Source organism: Panicum hallii, chromosome 2 (genome assembly GCF_002211085.1).
Source record: "Panicum hallii strain FIL2 chromosome 2, PHallii_v3.1, whole genome shotgun sequence".
In the NCBI taxonomy this organism is placed as follows: Eukaryota; Viridiplantae; Streptophyta; class Magnoliopsida; order Poales; family Poaceae; genus Panicum; species Panicum hallii.
Genome location: NC_038043.1, coordinates 13,822,416 through 13,834,038, shown reverse-complemented (window position 1 = coordinate 13,834,038; position 11,623 = coordinate 13,822,416). Strand labels below are relative to the sequence as shown.

General features: G+C 47.1%; 1 protein-coding gene across 1 annotated transcript; it reads left to right on the top strand.

Moving 5' to 3' along the window:
* The first annotated feature begins 207 nt into the window (after positions 1–207).
* Positions 208–2,727, top strand: LOC112880899. Its single transcript, XM_025945627.1, has 2 exons — positions 208–496; positions 2,312–2,727. Exons 1-2 carry the CDS (start codon positions 208–210, stop codon positions 2,725–2,727), a joined length of 705 nt encoding a protein of 234 aa, XP_025801412.1.
* The last annotated feature ends 8,896 nt before the right edge of the window (positions 2,728–11,623 follow it).

The following is an 11,623-nucleotide window of genomic DNA, read 5'->3' as shown; positions in this document are numbered from 1 at the left end:
ATGAATTGAAGAGTTGGTTTGCATCCGGATCGACTTATTTTGAGAAAAGGGACCGATGCGTTGCCATCGGCTCTTAATGGATCGGCTTTAAAACAGGTCGCGGTAGGAAAAGAAGATCTTATTTACAATAAGGAGTAAGTACAAAAGGGGAGCCGATGGCTCCTAGGGCCGATTTATCGGCTTAATGCTACAGTCTACTACCAAAAGATGCCGGAGGTCTTACGGCGCTTGGTCGGTGGAGCCGTGCTAACGTCGCTTTCACCGCCGCTACCATCGTCGTCGCTACCGTTGCCTCCGCTGCGGCTGCTGGTGAAGCCGTGGTTGCCTTCGGTTTCTTCATCGTCATCATCCTCCGACGACCCACCAAGGAGGAAGTTTCCTGCTACTGAATCCTCCTCGGTTGAGGAGGAATCGGCTCCTGCTTCTGAAGAAGAGAAGAAGTCTTCTTCCCAGAACGCATCGTCTTCTTCATCCTCCTCCAGTTCATCGCCAAAGAGTAGGAGGAGGTCTTCACCGTCGGTCAGGGACTCGTCATCCTCTGACCAAAATTGGAAGTCCCATTCCTCTACATCCCAATGCAGGGGGGCAAGGATTTCGTAGGCGGCTATGGGGTCATGTTCTGGAGTAGGCTCTCGAGTGGAGTCGGATTCGAAGGAGATTGGGGAAGAAGCAGAGGAAGAGGAGGAAGCCATTACGAGGGGAAGGAAATTGAGTTAGGTGTGGTTGCTAATGGCTGAAGAAAGAAGACGATTAAAAGAAAGTTACTGGGGATAGGTTTATAAAGATAAAGTGGAAGGTGAATTGGCACCATAACGGTTTCCAAGGAGCCTGATGCAGAGCGGTCACATCCCCTGGAAGTTGAAGAGGCACGCTTGTACGGATTTCAGAAGTCGAAGAGGCGAGGCGATTAAAAGAAAAATGGTTTCGGAATAATTATTGCCGAAACCAGGGGGGCATGTGTTATCTCCATAATTTAGGCGGGCCAGAAAGGTGGGCCATGGAGTAAGATGGGCTCAAAAGATAGTTATAATGGGCTTGCGAATTGGACCCTATGCGGGTGTTTTGGGCCAAGGAATGGCCGTGTATCTAGATAGGTACGTATGTTTAAACAGTTTAGATAGAGATAGTTAAGATTTGTGTCGTGTTTAGTTAGGATTGGTTAGGAAAGGCAAGTCTACGGACTATAAATATGTACCCTGGGTGAACAATCAAAAAATCAATCAATCATTCATCAACAACTTTCGACGCATCGCCATCCCTATTCTTGGGTTTCTCAGGTAAGTGTCGCGCGGCCCCGATCACGCCCTGCGTGATCGGGGTAGTGTTGTCCTTGCTTATTTACTTTTTATGTTTCTCGTTCTAAAGCGTTGTTGACGGCGAGTAACACTAGTTATCTTAGCGATTATAGAGTAACATTGGCTATTTCATGCTTTAATTGTACGTTGCTTGTTACCTGTGAACGTCCGGCTGTCTCTATACTCGATTTCGGGTATAAGAGCAGCACCTTGCTCTGTTTTCGTCTGGTAGATCCAATCTGTTATGATTAGTCTTTGTTCATTGAAGATTTAGTTTAATATCTGCGTAATTAGGCCCTTCAAATGGGTTGAATGTTCCGGCAGTACGCTTGGTATTATGCAGCAACTTAAAAGGGATTGTTCCGGGAATCGGCTTTTGGTTGGTTTTTAGGCCTCTATTTAGGTTGTTGTTTCGTTACTTTCCGTATTCGTTAGGCTCAATTACGTGCTGGATGTTCCGATTATGCAGTGAAAGCTTTAATTGTTGTAGATTGGATTAGCTTAGTGTTTACAGAGCAAGATTTTTATTACCATCGGGCATATTTGCTTTATTTATAGATCCGATCCGGTATGGAACACAATCGGCTCTTTAGAGCCGATATCGGAAACATCCACGGCTCGGACTAATATTTACACGTGTCTGTGCATGCAGGAAACTAACACATAACACATTCCTGATCAGGTATAAGGTCAGGTGGCACGCCTAGCAATCCGGAAGCCAGGACGTGTGCCGGATCTTGGACCGTTGACTGAGGAACCGGGGTCCACCAGCAGTCCCGGGAGCCTCCCGGCTCGTCGTGTTGCCTATCGTTACTCGCCGGTTGATTTTGACCGACAATACATTGCTAGCCGGTGAGGGCTCGCTGGACCATTAAGGCCTGGGCGATGGGAACCGGAGCCCTGTGCTGGAATTCGGATCTTCTTTTGAGCTCTAGAAAGCAGGTAAGTGTACTTTTGTTGTTGTACACTTTTTTACCTTCGTCTCTTTCTGCTTACCCCCGGTTTTGGTTGTGCAGCTATCGATCCTGTTGCTGTTGAGCACCGGGCTAACAACATCCTTGGCCCGGAGACCTCCACAGGATACAAGGTTATCAAGCAAAAACTTGGAGGGATGCGCACCAATCACGTTTTCAAAGCCAACCCCCCATGCATCACTGCCATGAAGCACAAGGCGGCCGAGGACAACAAGACAGATAAACAACTGAGCAAGACAGCGAAGGCCTCCGAAGGCGGTGCTGGCAGCTCTGCTACGATGCAGCATGAAAAGAAGAACAGGAAACGCGGGGCGAACGCCAGCAGCAGGCAGATGCGCTCCCGCCTCCTTGAAGTGGTGTTCTCGGATCCCCTTCTGCTTCAAGACAAAGGGGATTCCGAAGATGCAGTGGAGTCAAGCGACCCCTGTGTCCGCAGCACCTCCGCCCCCCTCAAATAAGCCTGTTGTGAAGGACCCCATGAATCATGCTTTAGGATTTGTCACTTAAGACATATGTTGCCGCTCGCTGTGCCAGCCGCCAGCTTTAGGATGAAGGCCTGCCTGCTCTCGCATCGCGGAGTTGGAGGAAAAAATTGCCCAATTGGAAGGAGAAAAACTGGAGCTTCAGAGGGTCTTTGATGCGGAGCGAAGCCAACATAATGTCGTGTGCACCGAAGCTGAGGATGCTATGAAGCTGAACAATACTCTTAAAGACCAGCCGGCCGAAGCACAGGTTCAGTATGAGACGGCCGAAACTCGGGCCTCAAAAGCGGAAGAAAGGCATCGCGCCTCTCGGGAAACTTTTAGGGTCTACCGTGAAGCTCTCTCCGCCGGCATCACACAGCTGCGAGAGGAGGTTCCTCGCCTCCTGCCCTCCGATGGTTTGACCGCTTTGAAGCTTGCTGGTCTTGAAGACATTGAAATACAACAGTTTTTCCAATGGCTTCGGGCGTGTCTTGCCATGGTTGACTCTGGGAGCCACCTTTACGGTGACCTGTGTGCCATTGTCTCGACCCGTACCTTGGCTGCTCCGATCTGCAATCTTGTGCCCACCGAAGGTTTTGCTTCCCAAGGTATTCTCAAGGCTCAACTTCATGTGCTTTGGGACTGCAATATAACTGGCTACGGAAGATGCCGTCCAACCGGGAAGCCTACCCCCGGCTGCCCAAAAATATTGCCAAGAATTTCATTGAATCGATCTTCAAGGAGAAAGGCAATGTTCTTGTGCACCGTGAAGGCGACCGATTGAAAGAACAGGTACATGGCTCTGGCTTCATCGCTGTTGTTATACTTTTAGACTTCGCTTCTAAGTCTTGTTTCAGTTTTTGCCACAGATACAGCTGAACGCGGAGGCCAACGCCAAACAAGTTCTACGTCTGTCTTCGACCTGATGTGAACCCGCTGGGTTTGTTCCTAATCTTTCGGTGAGAGGGGATGAATAACTCAATCGGTGGACGGAAACGACGATCACAGCCCGACTACAGCTTTCCAAGGACGCTATGCCTTAGCAACTGATACACCATCTTCAATGGCTAACGCGATCTTTTGGAGAGTGTGACATTCAGGTATTAGGATTATAAACACACTAAATTTTAATATAAAGTGTGCATGATTGATCTTGTGTATGTGTGCTAAAATTTAAATACAAAGGGAAAAGGATATTTTTATATATTCTGGAAAAATTTAGATCCTTTAGTATTAAATGGGTGAGAATGGGAGGTCAAATCCAAATATATGAAGGTTGTTTTGCAAAAATCAAGAACTTGCTTTTAAATCGCAAATATAGATGAAACTACATATAGGATACAAGTGTAGTGTAGTTTTTAAATAGGATTTAGTTAAAATTTAAAACTTAGCCATGTTTCAAAGTATATTCAAATTCTTAGCTCTTTTGCAACTAAACTGTAAAGCAAAGTTGTAGATCTTGTTGAACCCTACACTTTTACTTTTGGGCATATTTTCATTTGAGCTATGACTTGAAAGTTATCTAGGTTTTACAGTGGAGTCCCTGTACTTTTGGAGATTTACACTTTAGTCCCCTTCGTCTACCTCCAGCCCCTCTCCTCTGTTTCTGCTCGCGCCCGACCCCGCCGCTTCGCCGGCCATGTGCCTCGCACCGGCCGCCCCCGCTCCGCTCTAAGCCGTGCCACGTGCCCTCCTGCGCCTTGCCCGCCGCCTTCCCGGCCTCGCGCTGGCCTGCTCCTGCCTCCCCACGTCGCGCCGCCGCCGCCCGAGCCGCCACGCGTGCCGCCGGCATCGCTAGCTCCTGCTCGCGCGCGCAGTGCCTCTTCCGGCCTTAAAACATGTTCAGCAGCTGCTCCACGACCTTCTTTACTCACTTAAGCACTTCTTTTCCCCGGCATTTCTCTTTCCCGAACGCAGCTCCTCGCCGGACCTCCGCCGCAGCACCTGCTTCCCGTCGACAGTCGCCTCCACCGCTCCCCATCCCCGATCCAGTGCTCCTAGAGCACCACCGCGACCCCCTGGTGCTCCCCAGCCTGCCCAATTTCGCTCTTGTGCACCGGAACGACCGGACCACTACGTCGGTGAGCTCGGGCTTCCGCCGCCGCTCGGCCTCGCCGTCCTCCCGTTGATCCACTGCCGCCTAGCCCCGGTCAAGCACACCGCCAGCACCACATCATCACGTGGAAGCTGTCTAGCCCCTTCCCCGCCGCCCTCCCGCCCTCCGGCCACCGGAACGCCGACGACGTCCCTTGGACCTCCGTCGCCCACCCCTGTTCGTCGTCGTTATGCCGCCTTGGCCCCTCTCTTCCTCGACACCGGCCACCCCCGTGACCGCCGTGAGTCCCTGGACATTTCCCCTCACTTGCCCCTCGCCGCCAGTGAGCCCCCTCACCGGAATTTGATTGGCACCGATCGAGTTCCCTGTGTAGCCCGGCCAAGGACCCAATTGCAACGATTCAAAACTTTCCAGGAGCCTATCGGTAAGAAATCAGCACCCCTCTCTAATTCAAATCAGCCAACATGTAAAATTCATAGGAATTTGTAGAAAAATCCAAAAATTTTCAAACCAGTTTTCTTGGAATCCAGAAGTCTAATTCTACAACTTTTGTTAATAGAGTCTGGTTTGAAAATAAATACGTTTTGATTTATTTTAAACTTTAGCAAAAGGGTATCTTGTGCATAACTATTGCATGCTAGCTCTTTTTCCTGTGATTTTTGGTGTGTAGTCTGATTAAGGTGAATACAAGCTTGTGTAAAAATTTTAGCCCCAGTATTGCACCCTAGTTTCAGCTACTTTAATTTTGTGCAAATCAAACTTGAAAGGATTTGAATTTATTCAAACATGTTTCTAAGCTTTTCATGCTTAGATCTTTTTACCATATGTTGATATGTTGATAGTTAGTTCATAATTAATTTTTCAAGAACTTATAACACTGTTTTACCTAAGATTTGAATTTAAATCTAACATATGAACTAAATTCAAATACCCTAGTGTCTACTTTTAGAAAATTATGACAAATTCATAGTAAGCTTATCCATTAAGAATAAGCTTATCCACAAAAATTTAAGGCCATAGCCTTTATGAATTTCAAATAAAAAATCAAACTTGTTAACCTAATTCAATTAATTAGAATAATTGAATTAGGATACCAATAATAAGTTTATATTTAAACCTCTTACTTTATGAATGCATGTGTATTACTCTGTTGGATTGCAACTTTATTATGAACTAACACTCTTAACTCGAGAACCATCTAATCAAAACATTGCATATCATGTAGAGTCAACGATACTCGACGACGGAGACTACGAGCTAGTCCCGGAAACTGAGCAAGAGTTTTCTGAAGACCCCGTAAACATCGTCGAGACTCTAACTGAAGCTCCGAACCAAAGTTCGGAAATCTTTGACACTCCTGCCCCCAGCCCCGCTCAAGAAGGCAAGCCCTGGTGCATAACCCAGTATTTCAAATTACTACATTTATGCAACCCTATACGTATATATTATATCTCGCATTACGTCTAGGAGTTGAAATAAAACCCTAGATGCATAAATCCTAGGAACCGATGTATTGTGCCTAAGTCCATATCGAATAGATGCTCTGCTAATAGGACCGGTAGAAGTCGGGTGATTTCCTGTTACTCGCGCGATATAGGAGTTGAATGTTTACTATCTTGCAATCACTATAAGGATCATGGACGGGGTCATGCGCAACATCATGACTCGAAAGGTTACCCGTCTGTGTTGATAAAAGTTGATAAGGTCGCAGTGTGTGGTAGTGGTGGCTAAGTGTTTGAAAGTACTAGCCACATGCCGTGAAATAGGGTAAAGCGGTAAGCCTAGTAACCAATCCGCCCGAGGAGTGGACATACCTCCCACCACTCGTATTTTGGTTTTTCTCACGCACCGACGTGCGGGAGTACGTTCCGCGCAGCGGACAGGAGTACGGTCATGTAGTCGCGCTACAGACGTATGTCCTGCACAATTGGTGTGCGTACGGTCCTACAGTCGCTTGTGGTGGCCCTGTTCCACGAGTCGGAATGAAAGGCAAACGGTTGCTTCAGAACTATCGTTGGATGTTCCAAGCGTGTGAGTTAGGTTGCCTTGCAAGGATGAAATTCGATTCAGAATCGTCCGTTTCTCGCGGAGATTGAAACTGCTTTCTCCTTCTGCCACATAGAGTAAGAATAGTAACCATTATGGAATAATCTGGATGGATGTTAATCTCTACCCTGTTTGTCTAGTATAGGTGCTTACCTAGAATGGTTAATGAAATTAGAATCTGAAAGCTAAAATATGAAAGTTAGATCATATTCTTTGTTGCTTTTCAGCTGAAATTAAACCCAGAACAATTTCAAGCCTTCATAAGTCTAGTTACATGGCTAAGTATACCCTGAAGCGGTTGAGTCTTCCTAAGTATTAGTATACTCAGTCTTGCTAGTTTATTTTTCAGGTATGACCTTTGAAAACCCCATGGATAGTTCTGCATGGCCAACTTCTGTTCCATTTGGCAAGTCCGTAGAGTGGGATCCGTCCCCGGCTGGCAGTGACCCTCCTGAATGACGTCATACTTTGGGCTGAGTGCGGTGTCAACCTCCGCGACGTGTGTAGTCTCGCGTAATTTTTTCTTCCGCTGTGAACCTGGACAAGCTGTTTAGCTTGTCGTTCGAAATAATGTTTGTATAAGTATACTTAAGTTTGAAACAGCTTTCTAATAATGTTTAACTATCTTGTGAATTAAAAGTTGGTGAGCTGTTGTATGATTGTAAACTCGTCTTCGTGCGAGGTAAACCTGCTTCGGTCTTGTTGAACCGTCGTTGCATCGGGCGGAGACCCGACAGACCAATGGATTGTTCCGTTTGAAGTGCGTTGAGTTAGTATCGGCTGTTTAGCGATGACTAGCGCACTTGAACCGGAATAATTCAGGCGGTTCTGCCACAGCTGGTATCAGAGCTGTAGATTTACTCTTACAACTGTAGTAGCTCATAAAAATATTTTCAGGATAAAAACTTACTTAACAAATGAATTTACGAAGTACGTTGGATTCGTTAAGGTTGGTGCTTAGAACGCAAAGCCCTATGGATTTATATGGGAGTAATCAGGTGGCTACTAATATATATATATATATATATATATATATATGTGTGGAAAAAGTATAGCTCTGACTTGTAGCACTACTTTCTATCAAAATTTAAATTCATGTACCACTCAACTTTACTTTCTGTAATGACACCTTCGATGGTGAGGTAAGAAGGTAAGGATCCTCAGCCAACTGAGGGAGCTTGGCCTTCCTGTCGGTGATGCGAACCGAACGCTGTTTCTCAAGCAGTGGCCTACTTGAGATGTGGCCAATATATCAACTTAGGTTGAATATATTGGGAGTATATGGTTCGGCGCAGGGTATGGCGATCGCTGTTCATACCCCTGCATTTTGCGGTACCCCCGTGAATAAGTTGTTTTGATAACGTATGTTAACGTCGTCTGTACGGCGGTAATGGTACAGATGCTGTTTTTATAGTGAACAATACTGTTTGGGGACGCTTTCATGTTGTGCTGCCATGAAAGGTTCTGATTATATAAATGTGGTCTTCTGCAGGTACACTAACCACGATTAAGAGGTTAAGACGGATAGGACTTATCGACTAGATATTAGTGAGAGAAGTATGTGTTATGCCACCGAAATTAACCACGTAAGTCCGAAGATATTAGGCAATTGTTTTGGTTGTGAGGTCGAATAGTACATGCATGCATAATCCATTAACAAACAAAATGAGTGCTTGAATGTGTTGTTCTTTTAAGGACAGGTAAAGTGTTGTCTATCCTTAGTGTAGTTTCAATAGAATTCTTATGGTAGCCTTAGTTGAGTATCTTAAACATCCATCTGATTTCCAGCCTTTGCTCTTACCAGAATTAATTGTCTTGTTCCATTTACCTTATGAGTTCTCAGCAGAGTAAATGAATCTTACCATCTGAATTCTTATTTCAGATGGCGGCTCCTTCAAACATCTTTTGGGATCATGCAGGGCATCTCCATACCAATACCTTGCACTGGGAGGATTTCCCCGTCTTTTATGGGAATCCCTTAGTCTATTCTTCTACACCGAGCCTCCCTAGTACGATGGAGTGGAGTATAGAGAGGAGGGTGTTTCCCGATGCAGAGTCAAGATGACTATTCCTCAGCACCCTTTTCGCTCTCAGTGGCAGCCCATCGAGGTCGATGTGGTTGGTTATCGTCTCGTCGACACCATCAAGACTGCAGCTCTGGAGGCCATCCACATCTTCTGCAACCAGCACCCCATGGAAGTTGCAGGGTATCCTGTCGGCCTATTCCCTGCAATAGATTCCAGTGATCCTGAGTGGAATTTCAGGATAGCCCATTATGGTCACATGTTGGGAGATTCAGCTGAAGAAACACTCCGTGGTACCATCAGGTTTATGAATGTCCAGCACCATTATCAGATCCTGCTACGCCGTGGTATGGGTCAGTTGATTGGCATAGCTCAAGGCCACTATCGAAATGTTGATCGACAGGTCGCTCAGATAGTAGAGCTTCAGGCCTTGGTTACTGAGAAGGAGAAAATTATCGCAGCACGGGATGAGACCGTTCTTCACCGGGAGCATCAAATCAATGAGAGTGATGCAATAATCACTCAACGCAACACGATCATTGAGTTCCTCTAGGAGCAAATCCACAACCTTATCCTTGAAGTTGATGACGCCCATGCTCACATCGATGAACTCCAGCAGCAGCCAGTACCTCCTGTCAGACCCGGGGCCACGGGACTGGGTACATAACGTAGTTTAAAGAGGTCTAAGAGATTAAGTCCGTCTTATCTCTTATTCATCTTGTTTATCTCTTATTTATTCCGTTTAAATAAGAGATAAGGCTAACCGATACAGGGGGAATCTACTCGAGATATGTTCTGGTACGATTCCTTAGCTGGTATTGGTTAGTATCTTTGTAACCCTGGCCTCTCGGGTATATAAGGGAGGTCAGGGACCCCTCTCAAAACAGAGGATCATTAGGTCATTCTATACCGAAGGCAATACAAACCATACAGGACATAGGGTGTTACGCTCCGTGCGGCCCGAACCTGTCTAAGTCTTGTGTTCCTTGCACCTTCGAGTTCCTGATCTCGGCGTCCCCTCACCCAAAATCTACCACCTTGGGTATACCCCTCGGTGGGCAGCCGGTTAAACACCGACAGCTGGCGCGCCAGATAGGGGTGCGCGTCGAAGATCCACCTGCGAGCTTGATGGCATCTTTCCAATTCTCCAGGTCAGTTCCCTCTCAGGGCACGGCATTCGTTTTTGGCTCGTGGGTCTGCATCGCAGATGGTGCGGGCAACTTTCATCGATTCCTCATCGACATGAAGCCAAAGACTTCCGCGGCAGATCCCCGCGGCGACCTCGACAAGATCATCGATGATCTCGATGACTTGTCGATTCATGGATCCACTACGAGGACCGAGGAGTCTGCTCTCAGCTCATCTTCACCTCGTGCTGCAACGTCGACGCACCACGGCCGCCGACCTTGACGACCCGGCTCGAGTTCGGCTTGTGCCGCAATGTCCGCGCGCAACAGCGACGATTTCGTCTACTTCGACTTCGCGAGGACGATCGGCGGCCTGCCGCCGACTGTCTCAATTACTTGTCTCAACTAGAAACTAGTCGAGGGCGAGCCTCACATCAACGACTACTTCAACTACTCGTCTTGACTTGAAAACTAGTCAGAATCGACTCCGACTAGTCGAGCTTCATAAACAAACCATCGCAGCTCCATCAACGAGCTCCACGGCTTCGTCGACATTCATCCACGAATCAAGCTAAGTGATTTATACCTTTTCCAGCTTGTTCTTCACAGGATCGGCTACCTTTTCGAGTAGTGCCTCTCGATGGGCATGAAACCCTCGGGGGCTATGCCCTGATCGACTACTCCTGGGATGCTAGACCGACAGCCACAGCTTTGGTGCACCGAGTACTGGAGGCTCTGCCACAGACTTAATGCACCGAGTGCTGGCGGCTTTGCCACGGCTTTAGGACATTGACTATGGAGGCTACGCCACAAGGTTGTGTTCTGAGTGCTGGACGCTTCATGGGACTACACCCTATGGAAGTATAGATCTTTGTGTGTTGCCACACACGCTCTCGCCGACTACTTATGCGTGTATGTCTCTCGATGGGTACGAAACCCTCCAGAGCTACACATCGCCGACTACTTTATGCGCACCGCGCATCCTTTTTGTCGCATGACGACTTCTCTGTCTTCTCTTAACGGTTGCTAAAGTACTCGGGTAGCACACGCCTTAATCCGTGAAACCTCGACTCTTCTGTAAGCCTATGCTCCTACGCGTGCATGCGGCTAAGCTCCTTACGCTATAGTCTACGGCCATCAGGGATCAGGTGCTTAAACGTAACAGGCTAACTGCCCGAGGAAATTACATGGCCTTGCAAGAGCAAGACATGAAATTTTTACACTGAATAAATTTTGGTGTCTTTACATTATTACTGAGTACTACTCGGTATCTTCGTATTATGCTACATAATGTATGCATTATCTTTTTTCAGATCAATCTTCGGCAACAACCCTCCAGGCAGCACGGCGTGCCATCACAGTTCCGCTAGTTCCCAGGCTTGGGGGCTGGGTGATGCGCATTACTCGACATGGCTCCTTCGGCTCTCCTGGCTCGTAAGCTCGGGGGCTGAACGCCGCAAAACTACTCGAAGACGACTCATATGAAGACTGAGAGTGCAGAAGAAACCTTAAGTCACCGCACGGTTAAATAAACCAGCGGGAGGCTTAATTTCACTATGCAGAAAGCGAAGAGTTTTTCTCGGGATTTCAGAGTAACACCAATGCCACGATTCTTGGATCCTTTTTCCCAAACCTGG